The 20,247-nt window shown below is 38.2% G+C and overlaps 1 protein-coding gene and 1 long non-coding RNA gene across 2 annotated transcripts; one reads left to right on the top strand and one right to left on the bottom strand.

Annotated features, from left to right (window-relative positions):
• Nucleotides 1–264: 264 nt before the first annotated feature.
• Nucleotides 265–14,626, top strand: ENAM (enamelin). The gene is made up of 8 exons (XM_008530669.2): nt 265–318; nt 2,140–2,208; nt 2,327–2,371; nt 3,089–3,130; nt 4,688–4,945; nt 5,961–6,023; nt 7,577–7,627; nt 11,007–14,626. The coding sequence occupies exons 1-8, from the start codon at nt 265–267 to the stop codon at nt 13,857–13,859; spliced, it is 3,435 nt and encodes a 1,144-aa protein (XP_008528891.2). The 3' UTR covers nt 13,860–14,626.
• LOC139082565 (uncharacterized) lies at nt 2,867–18,242 on the bottom strand. The gene is made up of 3 exons (XR_011538701.1): nt 17,268–18,242; nt 16,362–16,567; nt 2,867–6,043 (listed from the first exon to the last, which is right to left on the bottom strand). It is a non-coding gene; the product is annotated as an uncharacterized lncRNA (long non-coding RNA).
• Nucleotides 18,243–20,247: the final 2,005 nt, after the last annotated feature.

The raw sequence follows: 20,247 nt of genomic DNA, 5'->3' as shown, positions 1-20,247 counted from the left end.
GCTAGAAGTATCTCAAAATACAGTGCCTGGGTCATTTCCTCTCTGATTTAGCTCAGACCACTCTTAAAGCAATAAGACATAAGGCTTGACTTGGAAGACCCTCTATTAAGGGTATGAATGGATAAAGTAATTAACATGACATTTGCTGCCTTAGAGCTGAAGTTTTGCTATTCATTTTATTTATTGTTTCATTTCTATATTTGAATTTTTTCTCATGCCAAATCTGTATTTTTCTTAAAGGCTTATGAAAATTTTGGTGAAAAAATGTTGCTGCTTCCGTGCAGACATGGAACCTCTTTTCCTAAGCTAGATGACTTGGTGAGTATTTTCATTCATTTTTCCTGGTACATACAGGTCACATATCAAATAAATATTATCAGAAATATACTTGAGATGATAAAACACTATTTAAATATGTCAGAAGAAGCACAGAGGATCTGAGTTCACAAATGGGATGGAAGAAATAAGAACTTACAGAGTCATTGTACTCCAGAGCAATCATTAGGAGTGTTATTTTCAGTTTAAAATATAACTAATCATAGGCTTTCATCCAATCATGAACTTTTAGAGATGGAAAGAATCTTAAAAGTCATCCAATGTAATATATTAATTTTATAAAAGATAAAATGAGTGGCATTTTATGTTTGCAAAATAAAAGACCACATCTTACTACATTAGTGTGTAACATTATCAAAAATTTCAGTGACAGCTACTATTGAGATTAAATGGATAATTAAGCAAGTGAGAAATTAAAAGTCCAAAAGTGCCCCAAAATCTTGGGCCATAATCTTAGAAAGTAGATTCAGAAAGGAAAGCCTTCACCAATATTCTCTTTATTAGCTTTCTTGTGTTGTTGTAGACTATATTAAACACACTAGTTCAATTGTTATTTTTAATTCCCTACAATATTATGATTCTGAAAATCTTTAGCAGAAAACGTATTTACATATTACACCTTCTTTGGTTAGTTATGCTCTCCCAATTTCTCTGATATATGAAAGGTAATTGATTACACCCACAATTTAGGAAAATACTGAAGTATCCTTTAGTTATATTGCTCCTATGGGAAATAAGAAGAAGGGTGAGCATTGGCTCAAATCACTGCTAGATGCATTTCATGCCCAGAAAAAAGGAAGAAGGAACAAAAGAAATGAGCAACTACTGGTGTCTATATGCTGGTAACTATGCTGGGAATTGTGTTCTATCTGACATACCATGAAAATAAATCATTCTGCTTAAAATCTTTATTTTCCTCTATTATATATGCAAATAGAACAGAGTTTTCTTAAGCAAGTACCCAAGGAAATGCTTCAGAATAAACCTTGTCCAAAGATGTAAATACAAACCTTAATTATAGAAGACTTGCATAATTAACTAGACTGGGACAAATGAAACCCAAGAAAACAATCTCCAAACTTCATATACAAGTCTTTAGTTTCAGTCTTTTCTTCTATATGTTTAATCAAAGTATCTAACAAAGAGATAAATTTATAGTTTTGCCTATGTTTTCCTATTTCTCTGACCAACACTTGAGCAGAAGTGATTTTTAAAAAGAGAAAATAATGATAATAACAATAATAATAACCACCAATAAATGAAAGAAGAAAAGGATAGGATTCTGGAATATTCCAGTGTCTTTAATTAGCTTCTATATAATGGAATGTTGTCTACAGTATCATAGAAAGTAGCTCAAAGAACTGATTTTGGAGTGTGTTCTCACTGAAACTGAGATTATTCTGAACGGTGAATATAGTCAGACATTACTATGCCTTTCTAAACCAGCCTAGCAACCATCAATATTCATATTTTTTAGGTAAACTCGTAATTTCTAATTTCCACATTCTAGGGCTATGAACCATCTTCCAACTTCTCAAGCATCAATGTTTTCTCTTTCTCCCTCTCTCTGTCTTACTTTATCTTCCCTTTTTAATCTGACCCTTTTGGCTTCTTAGAACAGTACCAGATAATAACTATCCAATAGTTTCTTGACGTAAAATAAAAATGGCAGCAAAGTCCCCTATCATTGTCTATTTGTGTACTTTCCTTGACAAACAGGTGGGCCAGTGCCTAGATAAGTGCAGAGTGCCCCAAGCATAACTACTTCACAGTCCAAAAATAAAATCCAGTTTTGTATTCCAGGTACCAAGTGGAAAAATGAAGATTCTCCTGGTCTTTCTAGGTCTGCTTGGCAATTCCGTTGCTATGCCAGTGAGTATTAAACATTTTTTTAGGACTTTTGTGTTCTTTGCTGCACAGCTTAGAAACAGTGATTGGGCTTATTTCAATTGATGTTCTGAATTTGTCACCAACACTCTCTCCCTTCCAGCTGCAAATGCCCCGAATACCTGGATTTAGCAGTAAAAGTGAGGAGGTATGTATGTTCAGTCTCTGGGGAGAAGTTTCCCAGAGCCCTGTCCTGAGAATTCATAAAAAAAGGAGAAGCTTGGAAAACTTTCTGATATATAAAATTTCTTATGAAAGAGGCAGAGGGAGGAAGATTTGAAAGACTTAAACTCAAATCAAGGCAAAGTAGTAATTTCCCTAGCATCATCCTACCTATGTATTGCAATCTTCCTTTTCAAGATGAATGCGAATTTGTGTTAAAGTATAGTTAACATTGGCTTCTTTGCTAAGTTTCCAAGCTAGCAAAGGAAGCCATTTATACCCAGGGTTGTCAGAAGGTAGACACTTAAGCGTATAAATATCTTTTACATGACTCATACCCAGGAATGTTAGCCAAATTCAATACACATCAGAAAGAAGAATCATCTTTTCATAGAATTATCACATTCTCATATCCTGAACTACAAAAGAGTAGGATAGAACGTTGAAAAATTTCCAAGTGGACAAGATCTTTATTCTTTATTCTTTTATATTGATTCTTCTCAAAATAAAATTCTGACTTAACAATTAAAGTGCCATAGAAATTTTTTTAATTGCATACTTATTTTAAATTCATGCATAACTACTAAAAGACATAATGACTGTTCTACCTTAAAATAAGAAATCCAACTTAATTTTTATGATCTGTGGATTAATTGAATAAAGTTTTACTTTGTGCCACATTAATGGATTTCTTTTGTCACAGATGATGCGGTACGGTCAATTCAACTTTATGAACTCACCACATGTAAGTTCCACTTTTTATTATTTCTGATGATTTCTTGTTTATATAGAGAAAATTACATTATAAGATTTGTCTTAGCAAACAAAGACACCAATAGCTATCCACATGTTTTAATTGCAATATAATCATTATAAGAGTTTTGAGGAGGAAAATCATTTCACCTGTCCCCTTACACCGAATTTTCTTCTTATCCATCACTATCGCTCTTTCATGTAAATAAAAATTATTTATTAATTACAAGTGTTCCTTATAGCCAAGATGCATTAGTTCTGGGCAAAGATCACACAAGATATATGACAAACAATGAGAACGAAAAAACAGCATAGTAAACACTCGGCGGAGGGGGTAAATTTTATTTTGATTGTTTTGAAAAACAATCCAAACATTATGAAATAAATATTCCTCTTATTTAAATAAATTTAGATTTTACTTACCACTATGTGCTAATCCCTAGAACTAACTAATAATGAATCAAGTATCAGTTGGATCTTTTGGCATAATTTTTCTGACAAGACTGTACGAAAGCACAGTAAGAAGAAGAATCACTTTTGGCTTTTGTGACATAATCATGGAAACATTCTGGGGGAAAAATCAAGAACTTCATCAATTTTCTCTTAATCCTTTTCATTCAAGTCACTCTCTTTTAAAGCCAGTCACCTAAAATCATCATTATTGTCAATTTTCTTTTCAACTATTTATTGGCCCAACTCTTTCAAACTCTCATTCCCAGTTTTAGTGACTTTGCCCGAGATTTGAAATTTTCACCAACTTAATTATCATGAAATCCTGCATTTTAATGCAAGATTTGCAATTTCACCTTCCATCGATCCACACGGCATTTGCTCTGTATTATGTGTACGTCATCCGATAGATAGTGAGAGACGTTAACAAAGACTGAAGATGGAGACTGGTGTTAAACCAGAGAGGTTTGAATGGGAGCTGATGTTGTAAGAGGTCAATTCATAAATTAGCATTTTCAGATTATAGCTACTTTTGCTTCCCTGACAACCTTGTAATTGTGGAGATTCTGATAATGAAAATAGAAGTAATGACTCACCTGTAATCAAGAAGCACAGGAACCAACTAAGGGTGTTTACACACAGGGAATTTTGTTCTCTCTCTCGCCTTTTTGTTGTTGTTTTTTAACACTTACAATTCCTTTGTCTTTTTATTTTTTTATTTTTTTTGCCTTTTTCTTCCTTGTCCAGCCTGTAACACGTCACAGTTTTGAATTTGACATCAACTTCTCTATAACCTGACTTGAATACTTCTTACATAAGTGAGGGCTTCAGAGTTAGGAAATCATCAGCCAAATTCTGAAGCTGAAATTTCTCACTTAATTGAGCCTTTTGTTTCGTTTGTTAGGTTAGTTTTCTAGAAGACTGAAATACATTTCTGTAAGACAACATTTAATGACATGCTAGATCTTGAAGCTTTCCTTGTTAAGTTCCATAGGATTTTTAAGATCCTTGGCTGAGTTTTAGAGACTGACACTAGAGGGTGGGGAGAGCTAGAATCTCAGCCCTTGTGTGATTTTACTGCTATTTGCTACTCTCGCAGATGGCACAACTGGGCCCTATGTATGGAAATGGCATGCAACTCCCCCCTCAGCTCTTCCCGCAGTACCAGATGCCCATGTGGCCACAGCCACCAGCCATCATGGGGCGCCCAAAGAAATCATCTCCCTCAACACAAAAACCTCAGAGCAAGACTGATCAAGCCCCAGAGACCCCAATGCCCAACCAGACTCAACCAAAAAAGTCACCTCCAAAGCAGCCTGCCCAAACTCAGGCCGAAGAGGAAGCCCAGCCACCTCAGGTGAGGCTTGCCCAGCGAAATTCCAAACCAGAGTCATGAACGGCCTCACAGGGATTAGGAGGGCTGTACTACCCCACACACATATTTTCTCCAATGCTGCTCAGTACAGGTACTGCTATGTTTGAAATAAAAGCTTTAGTTTTAACACTTTCTTCCAAGGTAATGTTGTTATCACCTATCCAAAACTGCCTGGCAAGTCAGTTCTAGCCTTGGTTGATTAAAAATTACCCAAATTCTGTTGCCTTAAAGAAGCTCCTTTTAAAATACAGAGGCAGCATGGTATAGTAACAGGAGCACTAACAGAAGAGTCAGGGACCAGAGATTCGAGTTCTGCCCCAACTCTTCTTAGTTGTATGATCTTGAGCAAGTCACTTCACCTTTCTAGACTCCAGGTTCCCCACAAGTAAACAAAATGATCTCTAAGTCCCCTCCAGATCTATGCCTTGGTGGTCGAAAATATTACCCTGAAAAGTAACACTGCTTCTAGTATTTCAGGATGACATACGTGTAGTCCTGACTTAAAGCAAGAAGATGAGCAAATGGTTTCCCAAGATCTCATCTAGTGTGGAGCTTCTAAGATACATTTTTTTTTAGTCAATTAACACTTATTTTCAGATGGAGAGAATACAAAATTGGATGAAAAGACAGTCTTGGACTTGAATCCTGGCTTGTATCACTTACCAGCTATGAGATTGGGGCAAGTGACTTAATTTCTCTGAACCTCAAAATATTAAGTGAAATGGAATAATAGTAGCACATAACTTCTATGGTATGTGACGATTAAATGAGCTCACCAATATAAAATCCTCAGCACAGTACCTAGAACGTACGTGTTCAATAATACTAATACTTGTTGATGTTATTATTATCATCTCTGCCCTAAAGAAAAACCCCAGTTTAATTCAAAGGGAGATGTAGACTCCCAAGTTTCAAATAATTGTATTTAATAGGTTCTTTTCATTTTTCATTCATTCTTCTCACTTCCACATCATCCTGATTCTTTCTTCCTCTCTAGGCATTCCCACCATTCGGCAATGGGCTATTTCCATATCATCAGCCACCGTGGCAAGTTCCACACGTGAGTTTTTTTTCTTTATACTAGAAATGAAAAATAATATTAGCATGTTATATCTCAAACTAATATAAGTTCATACGCTCTAAATGGAATACCATATACCAATCAGTAGAAAGTACGAATCAAAATCATCACATCAGTAATCACGTAGAAAAAAAGAATTTTCTAAATGAATTTTTTATTCAAATTGGTGGCATGAACACAGTCTAAATCACCAAACAACTACTAATATCTTAGTTAATGAATTGATGTTAAAGGGTTGTGCTACTTAGTTACTATTCCCCACTTACCTAAGAGATTAGAAAACACACATTATGTTCATTTAATGTAATGGGAAATTGGAACAAAGCAGAGTTTGAAACTCATAAGATAAATTATGATTAGACTAAGATCTTTCTATCATATCTTACTATTTCTACTACAAATATTTTATTGTAAAGAATCTTACAAAACAATATTTATAAGAATCCTTTAAAGTTTAAAATCATTAAAATCAAAATAATACAGTCATACATCACTTAATGATGGACACGTTCTGAGATCCATTACTAGGCTATTTCATCATTGGTTGAACATGATATAGTTACACAAACCTGGATGGTATAGCCTAGTACACACCTACGCTATATGGTATGAATCTTATGGGACCACCAGGAATCTGAAGTCCCTTGTGATCGAAACATCGTTATGCAACACATGACTGTATTGAAAAATTGTATCACAGGCATTAAAAATATGAATTGTAAAATAAACTCTTTGAGCTAAAGGAATATTAAAGGTCAGTTGCTGTTAAACTTAAAAGCAGCAAGAAGAAATATCTGATGACTCTGCATTCAGCTGTGGCATTGGTTTCTCTTGACTACAACTCTATAACCAAGAAGGCTTCTTAGCAACAAGGAACAATTCATTTCCAAGAGTAAGAGTTCCTTACCTTTTCTGTCCCTGAAAAGTGACATCCTTTTACTAGCCACGCCGAACTAAGGAAACTAAGGCAGTACCAGGTGAAGATTTAAAAAGCAGAGGAGCATGATTCTCATGCTGAAGTAGCCATTCATCTCATCTACACAGAACTTCTTTAAGGTCTGTGGGAGTGGAACTGCTTTTCTAAACCTTCTCACTGTGCTTTTCCAAACCCTCCCTGAGCATAAACTCAGCCTCCAAGTTTGATTAGGAAAATAAACCTTGGTCAAATAAAAATATTATAGTAATAATCCAGGATGTTTGGATCCTAACAGCTCTCAAATCTCTCTCTCTCTTTCTCTATGTGTGTTAGAGGTGTTGGAGCAGGGTGATTGCTAGGAGATGCAGCCATACATGGTATTTGGAGTAGGATAATCCAGGATCCAGCTGAAGCTTTTGTATTTACCAGTATTCACTGATGGATTATAGTTATTAATAGATAGATTGTGAGAATTAAAGACTCAGAAGCTAAAAGCTAACAGTTCTAACACCTAGTCACTGACTTGAACTACTTTAAGACCACCTTGAGTCTTACAAACAAGTCACAGCATAGAAAGTGGCTTTCTCTCGTGTTCACTGTGTTTTTCACCTTTCAGAGGCTACCACCAGGTTATGGACGTCCACTAGGCAGCAATGAAGAAGGCGGGGTAAGTACAAGTAAAGTCATGTTCCCAATTAGGAATTACAGTCCATTAGTCTCTGCTTTTTTAATCCCTATCTAATAAGAAAGTTAAAATCCAACACTTGAACCTGTAGCTCAAGCACCCATGATACAAGGGGAAAAAAATGAAACAAATTAAGCCAGAAACCTAAAATAAAATAAATGTGATACATCATTTCTCCTCTGCAGGTATTGAAATCTCTCTCTCTCTTTCTTTAAGAAGACTAATCTAATAACCTTTGCTCCAGGTTGGTGCTGGGCTCTAGACAGTGATGGAGCAACTAGTAAGCAGAGAAGGAAGTAAAAGTATCTTAGAATGTTATCCCCAGAAGGAAATTTCCTCATTGCACAAGTAAATTGAAGCCCTGAGAAGATAAATTACCATTCAATTTCACCCAGTGAGTTAGTGGATAAACTGGACTCAGAAACCAAGTCTTCTGATTCCCTGTCCAATGGCTTTTTTATTACACCACACTGGGAGAAGAGCCAAATGCATGTCACAGAGTGATTTACTGTTAAAATATTCCAGCAAGTGTCATCAAAAGAGTCATTATAGTGATTGTGGCACAGCACCCCACCTCTGGAGCTTAACTTCTTTTTTTTCCTTAAATATGTGATAGGTCCTCAGGGAAATTTGGAAACCTGATAGCTCTGGGGGGCGAGGTGGGGGAAGGGGATAGGGAGGGAGTTAAAATAACTGTGAAAATTAAGTAACATTGAAAACCACTGTGTCAGTAACGGTATAAACTGTTTTCAAAAATATCATTGTGAAATCATACCAAATAAAAATGATTCCGATAATTATATGCAATTTAGAAACTGGTACTTCAAATTTTCACAAACATAATATGAGAAAGGGAAGCAGAATGACCTAGGCAGTTAGTACAGGCATTGAGAAGTCTGTTTTCCATCTCCTGGGGATACTGCCCAATTTCCTGCATGATGTCGGAAACACCTCCTCGTCCATCTGTCTTATCATCTCCATCTACAAACGGGGATAAAAATACTTTTTATCTAGGGTGTACTTGCTTTCAAAGAAAAACTAAATGACCTAAATGCCACACAAATGCCTAACAAACATACTGACTGAGAGAGAGGTCATGATGATTAAATCATTCATTAACCAAAAATTCTTTAGGCACTTCCCACTGTGCTAGGTACTGAGAAAACAAAGATGAAAAGAATGTTTTTGCTCAAAAACTTCACGGGGGAGAATCCCAGGAAAATACACAATGGAAATTCAGTGGGATTCTGTTATAGCAGAAGTCTGTCCTGCTGTGGACAGCTGTAAGTAGAGTCTGATGCTGCCCATGGAAGTCAGGGCAGAGAAGGGAACATTGAAGCCGAATCCTGAAACATGAGTCAACTTTGCCAGGAGGGATAAATGTGTAGGTGAGAAGAAAGTTCAATATGAAGAAGTGATGAGCAAAGGCATTGAAACAGCGATAAAATACTGTACTCAGAGAACGAGTAGTAGCTGTGATTTTTTTTTTTAATTTTTGTTTTGTTATGGTAAGAACACTTAACATGAGATCTACCCTCTTAAATTTTGAAGTGTACAATATAACATTGTGGACTATAGGTGTAATGTTGTACAGCAGATCTCTAGGGCTTATTCGTCTTGCTTAACTCAAACTTTATGCCCATCGATTAGTAACTCCTCATTGCCCCTCCGTCCAGCCCCTGGCAATCACCACTCCACTCTTTGATCCTATGTGTTTGACTATTTTAGATAGCTCGTATAGGTGCAATGACACAGTATTTGTTTTTCCATGACTGGCTTATTTCACTTAGCCTAATGTCCTCAAGGTTCATCCATGTTGGTGGATATTGCAGTTTCCTTCTTTTTAAGGTTGCATAATATTTCATTGTATATCTATACCACATTTTCCTCACGCATTCATTTACTGATGGACATTTAGGTTGTTTCCATGTCTTGGCTACTATGAATTGTGCTGCAAGTAGTAGTTGTGATATACAACTGCATCAAGTACGAGGGGAAGGAAATGAGACTGGATGTAACAGTTATGGACCAGATGATTATTAAAAATTATTATTATTACTATTATATAATGTATAACACTTATTAAGTACTTACTAAGTACCAGGAACTGAACCTTACATATGTTATCTCATTTGACCCTCATGAAAACCTATGAGGTAGATATTATTTTATTATCTTCATTGTACAAGTAAATAAACTGAGGTTATCCCAGAGTTTTAGTACTAATACTGGTGGAACAGGGATTTGAACCCATATTTGTCTAGAGCCCCACTCTTTAGCACCATGCTGTACTGCTTTATATGTTATGCTATTGGATTTAGCTTACACTGTAAGGTAAGGGCAACTTGAAATAATATTTAAAAAGGAAAGTGACAGAATTTTCCCACACACCCACCCTCCAACCTCCACTATTCTGATGGCCACAGAGAGGCAAGATTAGAGGAAAGAAAAATTACATCCAGAGTAACCAGTAAGAAAGCTATTGCAATAGTTCAGAGGTATTGGGGATAAAGGGGGAGGGGACCAGGATGAAAGTTTAGATTTTATAGGATTTGGTCATTAATTGTCTGGGGAAAACAAAGGAGAGAGCAGAAACTTGGAAAATTGGGTAAATAGTGGTGAATATTGGAGAAAGAGGTTTTGGGGTAAATGAGTCCAGTCTGGGTACATTCAGTTGGAGATACTCAAGAGATCTTTAGTGAAGCAGTCTTGCTATCTCAAATTCAGGAGACAGTATAATGGGGCAGAGTTATGGCTTTGGGAGTCATTGGCATGTATTCATATTGAAAGAATTGGCCTGCAATAGATTGCTCAAGGCAGCTGTGTAAAACGAGAACAAAAACATGAGGAAGATGGAAGATGGAATCCTTAAAAAAAAAAAAAAAAGAACAACTCAGGGTAGGCCTGGTGGCATAGTGGATAAGTTCACCAGCTCCACTTCTGTAGCCCAGGGTTCACAGATTTGGATCCCCAGCACAAACCTATGCACAGATCATCAAGCCATGTTGTGGCAGCGTCTCACATACAAAATACAGGATGATTGGCACAGATGTTAGCTCAGGGACAATCATCCTCACAAAAAAAAAACAAACAACAACAACAACAAAAACTCATTTAGAATCCAGGCCTAGGAAGAGAAAGCTGAGAAGTAGCGGTTGGAAAGTTAGAGTACCAGAAGAGAGAACCAGAAGGGAGTAGGGTCATGGAAACCACGGAGGAATTAAATTTCAAGAAAGAAAGCATAGACAATGGTGTTAAAAGAAGCACGTGGTTAATAAGATTTCCCTATCGCTTTAAAAAATTCCAAGCAGCACTATGGTGGGAAATGAGTAATTATTGATTTCTGTCTTCTTTCCTACAGAATCCTTACTTTGGATATTTCGGATATCATGGTTTTGGGGGTCGTCCTCCTTACTATTCAGAAGAGATGTTTGAAGATTTTGAAAAACCCAAAGAAGAAGATCCTCCTAAAGCAGAGAGTCCAGCCACTGAACCCTCGTCTAATTCAACAGTTCCTGAAAATAATTCCACCCAACCAAATGCACCCAACCCCAGAGGCAGTCAGGGTGGAAATGACACCAGCCCAACAGGAAACAGTGGCTATGGGCCAAACACTGTGAGCAACCGTACAGTTCAAAATGGGGTCATCCTACCCCCTACAGTTAATATTTCAGGCCAGGGAATACCAAGACGTCAAATCCCATGGAGACCAAGTCAGCCAAAGATTCATGAAAATTACCCAAATCCTAACATCCGAAATTTTCCTGCAAGAAGACAATGGCGTCCCACTGGTACCGCCACAGGGAATAGACAGAATGGGCCTTTCTACCGAAATCAAGTTCAAAGGGATCCTCAGTGGAACTCCTTTGCTTGGGAGGGCAAACGAACAGTTCATCCAGGAAATCCAATTTATCGCAAATCTTATACTCCCACTACAAGAGGCAATTCTCCCAATAATGCAGGAAATCCAGCAAATATCAGAAGAAAGCCTCAGGGGCCGAATAAACCTCCTGTGGTAACCAATGTTCCTCTGGGTCCCAAACATGATACTGTTGACCTCAACGAAAAAGTCCAAAACCCGAGAGAGAAGCCACCTGATCAAAAAGAAATAGTCATTCCTACAAGGGATCCACCTGGCCCCTGGAGAAACTCTGAAGACTATGGAATTAACAAACCAAATTATAAACTGCCTCACTCTGAAGGTAACATACTAGTCCCAAATTTTAATTCTGTTGATCAACGTGAAAACTCTTACTACCCAAGAGGAGATATCATAAGAGCCCCAAATTATGATGGACAAACTCAAAGCCAGAATTTGCCCAAAGGGATTATTTTAGAGCCAAGAAGAATCCCATATGAATCAGAAACTAACCAGCCAGAATTAAAGCACAGTACATATCAGCCTGTATATCCCGAGGAAACCCCTTCCCCTGCAAGAGAACATTTTCCCACTGAAAGAAATACTTGGAACCACCAAGAAATCTCTCCACATTTTAAGGAAGATCCTGGGAGGCAGGAAGAACACTTACCTCACCCTTCCCTTGGCTCTAGAGGAGGTGTCTACTACCCTGACTATTACCCCTATGATCCCAGGGAAAACTCACCATACTTTAGAGGCAATGCATGGGATGAGAGAAATTATTCTCCCAATACTATGGGGCGACTCAAAAATCCACTGTACCCCGTGAATACTCCAGATGTGAAAGAGACAGTCCTTTATAATGAAGAGGACCCAACTGATCCAACTGGAGGTGAAGCTTTCCCAGGACAAAGTAGATGGGGTGTGGAGGAGTCAAGCCTTAAACAAGGCCCAACAGTTAGGCACTATGAGGGCGAGCAATATACCTCAAATCAACAAAAAGAATATCTTCCCTATTCCTTAGATAACCCATCGAAACCCAGGGAGGATTTTCCTTATGGTGAATTTTACCCCTGGAACCCAGATGAGAATTTTCTATCATATGATACAGCTCCCACTGTATTACCACCTGTGGAGAACAAGGGCTATTATACTAGTGATGTTATTGGACAAGAAGAAAACACTCCATTTCCTTCTTGGAACTCCTGGGACCACAGGATTCAAGCCCAAGGGCAGAAAGAAATAAGGCCATACTTTAACATAAATTTCTGGGATCAGCCAACAAATTTACACAAAGCCCCTGCTAATCCACCACACCAGAAAGAGAACCAGCCCTATTCCAGTAACTCCCCGGCTGGGCTTCAGAAAAATCCAACATGGCCTGAAGGTGAGAATTTGAATTATGGCATGCAAATTACTAGGTTAAATTCACCAGAGGGAGAACATGTGGCTTTCCCAGACTCAATTCCTCTGAGTTACCCAGCAGGTCAAAAAGAAGCACATTTATTTCACCTAAGCCAGAGAAGCCCTTGCTGTGTCGGTGGCTCCATAGGGCCCGAGGACAATCCACTTGCTCTACAAGACTACACTCCATCCTTTGGTCTCTTACCAGGGGAGAACCAAGACACCAGCCTTCTGTATATGGAAGATAGTCACACTAACCATGCAAGAGATACCATCTCCCCAACAATCATCCCACCTGTCGAAGGAAACAGCTCAGAGAAAAGACTGCCTGGAGAAAGTCAAAACCCAAGTCCTTTTGGAGATGATGTGTCCCCTCTGAGGAGGAACATACCATGTTCTATAAAGAATCAACTAGGTCAAAGAGGAATTATGCCCATTCCTGAAGCCAGTTCCCTTCAACCAAAGAATACACCTTGTCTCAAAAGTGATCTTGGAGGAGATGGGAACAATGTTTTGGAACGAATATTTGAAGGCAACCAGCTCAATGAAAGAACTGTTGACCTTACTCCTGAGCAGCTTGTTATCGATATACCTGATGAAGGCCCCAAGCCAGAAGGAATCCAATGTGAAGTACAAGGAAACGAAGGTGAAAGGCAGCAACAAAGGCCACCTAGCATCCTACAGTTACCATGCTTTGGCTCCAATTTAGCAAAGTATCACTCCTCCGGCGCTGGAACTCCGTCTAGCATTGGAAGGCCAGGCCTATTTGACGGGGATCCAATTATGCCTACTGAAATTCCTAATTCATTGGCTGGGTTAGCTACTGGGGCAGAGTTTCAGAGTATAAGTGTAGACCCACTTAATGCAGATGAGCACACTTCATTTGATTACCTTCAAATAGGGACCGATCCAGAAGACCAGGTGCAAGACTGCCTACTACTTCAGGCCTAGGGATTATTTCAACCATGGATTCTTTGGGGAAGGAAATACCTGATATTCTACATCTGATATTCTACAGTGGTTCCCAAACTTTTCCCCCCAAGACTTGATTAAGTGTCCGACCCCCTTGGTGATCCTTAAGTTTTTCCCCATTCCAGCAACAGTAGTGGCTCAGGTGATGCTGACGTGGTTAGGCCTCTGGGAGCCGCTAGATCCAGTACTGTCACTAATTAGCACAGACCTAAAAACCAAGCAGGAAGGCCAGGACCACTGCTGCCTTGAAACATGGAAGCCACTTGTCTGAGTTAGCTTCCCTTTGCTTATTGAGTCTTCCATTTTCTCTCAAAGTTCCATATTTGCAAAGTTGTCTAGTTTTGCAAGAGGGAAAGGCAGATGAACTTCCCATTTTATGTATGGAGATCTATTCATCAGAATAATCCTGATGTATTGTACATTTTTTTCTTGCATTGGTCCTAGTCAGTTTTTTTCCTAGTTAGTATTCTCCTTTGGCATTTTTTTTCTTTCATTACCTCTCTCTTTACCCTTATCATTTCCTTTCTTTCTTCCTTCTTTTCTTTCTCTCTCAACCACTCTATACTTAGTTTTCAATTCTTTCGTCTTCATTCTTCTCTCTCTTTATCACTTCTTACACACTAAGCTGTCTGTAACCATCCTTAGTCTTTATATCTACCTTTATGGCTTCCTCTCTTCCCACCTTTCTGTTCTGTCTCCTAATGTATCACTTGTCAATCAATCCCTTTCTTCTCTGACTCCTTTCTTCCCTTGCATTTACCTTTTTCCCTGTGACACCATTTTCAGATCTCTCTCTCTCTCTTTTTTTTTTGGTAAGGAGGATTGGCCCTGAGCTAACATCCGTGCCAGTCTTCCTCCATTTTATGTGGGACGCCACCACAGCATGGCTTGATGAGCAGCACTAGATCATCTCTCTCCCTTTTTTGTATCTACTCTCTAAATTCTATCCTTCTATCCTAATTTTTTTCTTGGCCCAGCCTAACCGTATTGTAGAATATATTTCAGAAATAGTACTTTTGTTCTTTAAATTTCATGTAGCCTTTACAAGGTAGACACAGCTCAACCAGAGGAACACATTCAAGGAGAAGTATGGGGGAAGACAGCCTAGTTACCCAGAACCAGCAGCCTGGGGATGAAGTTTAGGAAGGGAGGGAGGGAAGGACTGCCACTCTATGACTGAGCCGCCAGATATAAAGAGTAGGACTTGCCACACCCCATCACCAACTCATCATCTGCAGGATCTGAAGAGTACATTTTAGGAAATACTGTCCTAGTCAAATAAGAGAAGCACTCAATGGTTAGTTTTCTTTAATAGCACACTGTAAGTGATTCTACTGGTATATGCTACTACTAACAAAAAGACTTATTCTTCATGTCCTGGTAGAATTATTCTCAGACATATTTTCTTCATATCTTGATTAAATAGTGTAAATTATTTTGTGAAGTAGATATTTCTATACTGCCTTGCTTAGAATACATCTAGCTGTTTTGTTTTGTTTTTATTAACGGCATTTTGGCCTGCTATCTGTATATTCCTTCCAGAAAAGGAAGAATTCTCAGAATATCTAGGAAGTTACCTTCTCACTCTAAGGAGTTTCTTAGGAGAAAATTTCCTGGGGCAGATTTCATAAGATCTCAGAAATTTGGGAAAATACAACGCTGAAAACTTCCCAAGGAAAGGATGTTGTCCTTTGAGTCTCCTAAAGCTCCTAGCACAGTGTCTTGCACACAGTACATACTCAATAAATATTTATTGATTGACTGATTTTAAAACAGATTTTAAAACTCCCATGAAAATACTGCAGTGTGCTTTACCTGCAGGTCAACCATCTGGGATGCTGAATGAGCCACCACACTCTGTAGCTTTATATATTCAGCAACGTTTGCATCATAGAATCTCAGGGTAAGAAGGGATCTTAGAGGTAGTTTATCTAGGCCATCCACTAGTTGCTTAAATCCACCACCAGCGGTTTTATATTTTAATCACACATTGAAAAATCATTAACTTATTCTATAGAAAACCGTCTCTTAAGAATCATCCTCATCAAAATAAAACTACACTGTTACATTTTACTATTTTTTCCAAATGATTTTTTAATCTAGACATGATACTTTCACTGTAAAGTACTCATTCACTTCAATATTTCGTCAAAATGTAGGCATCACATATTTGTTTTGGTAGATCTGCTGACACATCTTCATCTATGAGGTACCATAGGTTAATTTATCACCTAATGATAAACTACATTGCATAATGTAACGTAAAATGTACAAGAACAGTGGGACAGAAACATCTATTGGATTTGAGAATAGAACGTGAAAATAAAAAGAAGAATGAAAAATGCCCTTGTAGAAAATAACTCTTCATCTCCTCACTACAGGTATCCTTCTGCCAACCTGGATACCAGGCCTGAGTTCCTTACAGTAAAGAAATTATTGCATGTGCCCTTGCTAAGTTATTGATAAAGGTTTTAAAGTCACCTCTAAGGTTAAGGTGCACACAGTGGGGGTGGCAGGCTCTGAAGATGATCCCTTCTTGTCTCTGTACCTGCATCTCACGGCCAGGGCCCCATTTCTATGGTGAATTCCTATGGCTGGTGGTCATCATCTGCTGATTCCAAAATGGCTGGAGATAGCCTGGTGATGTCTTCAACTGATAAAGTAAATAAAGTTGTCAAAAATAATACCTGAGGATGACAAACACAGGAGATAATTCAGCAAGGCTAACACACATGCCTTCTAAGCTTTTCTGTCTCACAGCCCTATAATAGATTTCTCTAGAGGGGAGTTGGGCATTGATCCAGTTGGCTGGAGGAAATCTTGCACTTCTTCACTTTAAGCAGGAAGAAAAGTAGGAAACGAAATGTACAGTCCAGCCACCTCTGAAAACTCCTAGCCTAGTAGCCATTATCATGGAGATTCTTCCTCTGGGTTTTTGGACCCCCTGAACGGTTTTACTTTAGTCACTCACATCAGAGTCTTAACTTTATACACCTTTAGAGAAAATTCACAGGACTTTTGAGTTACGTTTTTTCACTTGTTTTGATATATCTCTGCCCTCACTTACTCCAGTCTCCTTCAGTCATGACCATCAAGACCCTAAAGAAAATTCATCTTGCCCTCAGGAAACCAAACTTCGTGTCTAAAAACCAAAAAAGGAACCAGAAATGTTGGACTTAAAATCTTCAGCTCTCTCCCTCCTTCACAAAACCTCAAAGGTTTCACTGTGACTCAGACCAATAGCCCAATTAAAATTCAGAAGAAAACTGCACTTGATGGAAAACAGACAATCACCGTTTCACAACGGAATACAGCTGTTGGTTTTATCCACCTGTTCTTCCTTGCCTCTGTCCCTCACCCATAGCCCGATAACATCAGTCACTGGACCTTTCTCTCCCACTTTGAATTCATAGCCAATAAAATGTAGAAACAGGATTCAGCTGGTAACAAAATTCCACACTGGCAGAGGAGAATTCTTCAAACAAAGCAGCAAGGAGGACGCCGAGCTGTAACGTGACACAGAAATAATTGTGAAATTGATGAAGCTGCCCTCAATGCCCCATCACCTCCTCAGTCAAGGACCTCTGCTCTCACAGTGTCCTGTTTCATCTGCCTGAGGACCCAGCACCCTCCATTTCTGTGCTTCATCATAGCTTGGACAGGAATTATCTCTGAGCTTATCCAAATAACCACGCCACATTCCTTTCTGCGCTGTATAAAGTAGGTATTTGCTGTGGTTAACCTGGTGAAAAGATTCCTTCTCAAGTGTTGGCTAAATGTAGTCCTCCCAAATCATCCTTCAAGCCCTTAAAGAGTGAGTCTAATCATGGCATTTAGAGAAAGATAATGGTAGAATATTTCGTTTGGGGAGAACCTTGTCAGTGTGTCAGCTATTAAACCACGCTGGCACCTGTGTCCTTTACCTAGGATTCAGGGTGTTTCTGACAGTGTTGCTATATGGCATTTCTCAAGCTTTCGTGTGCACATAAATCTCGTTAAAATGCAAATTTTGAGTCTGTGATCTGGAGTGGGGCCTGCAATTCTGTATTATGAAATGCTCCCAGGTAAGGACAAATCAGACAGTTGGAGGCCAAAGTTGGAGTGGCGAAGTGCTAGGCTATTTCCTGAAAATAAGGGACAACTGCACATTCACTAGGGAAGGAACAGAAAGGTCTTGACCAATGGAAAAACTAAATATTACCAGTTTGAGGGGATGTGTATAAATGAAGCATGTAAGTGAAAGATTTGAAAGAGAAAGAGGAGCAGGCCAATCCTGTCTCTGTTCGTACATTTATGTTATGCTTTTTCTTGTCTCTTTGTCTGCCTCATGTAGTTCTAGAAAGTTCTACATCCATCCGTGAAGGCCCTGTTCCATTAATATCTTTCCAAAATTACCCCAGGCCTGACATCCTTAGCCACCCAGAAAGCTCACAGCACATCATCTTTTATACTTAATCACATATTGTCTTACATCATGTGCTAATTTTTTCCTGTTGGTTCTGCCTATAGATGGAGGAAGGAAACTCCTAAGAAGTGAGGCCCAGTTCTCATTCTTCTTATGTATCCCTCATAGCAACTGGCACTGTGCTGAGCACAGAGTGGATGCCAAATAAACATCACTGTTTCTTTAAATACATTTTTTAAATGGATAGAAATTTAGAATTTCTCAAATTTTAATATAATAATTGATTAAAAATTATAATTAATAATGACTAATATTTTTATAATTACAAAATACATACTCATTGTAGAATATTTGGTAAACAGTGAAAAGTAAAAGGGAACAGATAAAAATAACACATAATCCCACCATCCAATGTTAATATTTTGGCCTATTTTCTCCTACATGCGTGTCTGGTGGGGGAGGGGGGTCTTAAAACAATTCTTTTATGACATATCATACATTTCCCTCTTCACATTATCTAAGCAATTTCCGCAAAATTAAAAATACTTAAACCTTCATTTTTGTGGTCTGTATATTCTGAAGTATACCTATATTATTATTCCCTTTGATGACGGACTTGAAATTTCTTATGATTTTTCACAATCACAAATAATATTGTGATAAACATTTTTATGCCTCTTTCTCCGTATCTCTGATTATTTCTTCAGAAGTGCAATTACAGGGCAAAATGGTCTGAAAAGGTATTTTAGACAAGGTAACAATGAGTGAGAGCATTGGCTTTGGAGTCTGACAGTCTTGGATCCAATTATCAGTTCTCCATTTACTACTCGTAAAACCTTGAGCAGATTACCTCATCTTTTTTGCATCTCAGTTTCATCATTTGTAAAATGAAGATAGTATGTATTTCATTGGGTTAAATGAAATTGTGTTAAAAACGCATATATGTTGCATTTCATAAGTCAACCACTAGATGGAGATGGAGGTTTAGAGTTCTAAAACAGTGGTTCTCAGGAAATTCCCAAGCAGCAGCTGCACTGGGGAATTTTTTGAGAAATGCAATTTCTCCAGCTGCATCCCAGAACTACCTAGCCAGTATCTCTGGGGATGGGGCTCAATCTGAAAGTCTGAGAATCATTGATCTAACACATATTTACATTTTTCTCTGATGCCTGGGCAGAAAGAAGAGCCAAAAGACACTTAACATACAATAACCACTGCAACTTACAGAGGGTATGGAGTGCTACGTAGCTCTACTAAGTGATATACATACATTACGGCATGTATCCTTATTTTTAGAAAAACTTCGAGATATTTTTACTCGATTTTTTCAAAGAGGAAACAATCTTAGATTGAATGAACTTGCCCAATGTCATTTAGTGACTAAATAGAGAGTCTGTGTTCCAGTCTAGGCCATGGGTTTCCCCATTCGTCCACACTGCCACTCCAGGGGCTTGAAAGTCCGTTAAAGTGTAATTTCCCTATCCCACCTCTCCCAGGTCAGGGAGTCTGGGCATGTCCATTTATAAGTTTGCATACATCTGTGTATTTGTGCTTACAGAAGGGTGATTATGGTTCATTTTGAATATCAAGTTATATAAAATCATTAAAATTACTTAAGCCATTAAAAATTGTCTTAAAGTGAGAACTGAATGCTTGGCGTAGAAATTATAAAACTAATTTCTGAGGATCTGGCACAAAGAAGCAAGACTCGTTGTTAATTAGCATAATTTTCCCCTGGCTGGTGCTGAGTGTGCTCACTTTAGGCAAATGGCTAACTTGTCAAGAACTATGCAGAAGGAAAACATTCTCACCAATAACACCTACCTATGCCTGTCTTATTAAAATACCCATTTAATCCAAATTTAAAAGGGAGAACAAAAAGTACAAAAATAATTCACTTATGACAGATCAATGAATTGGTCACATTAACTTCACAATGCCGCATGAGCTGCAAGAAAACAT

Source organism: Equus przewalskii, chromosome 3 (assembly GCF_037783145.1).
Source record: "Equus przewalskii isolate Varuska chromosome 3, EquPr2, whole genome shotgun sequence".
Lineage (NCBI taxonomy): Eukaryota > Metazoa > Chordata > Mammalia > Perissodactyla > Equidae > Equus > Equus przewalskii.
Note: the sequence above shows the minus strand (reverse complement) of the source record. Positions and strands in the feature narration are given on the sequence as shown.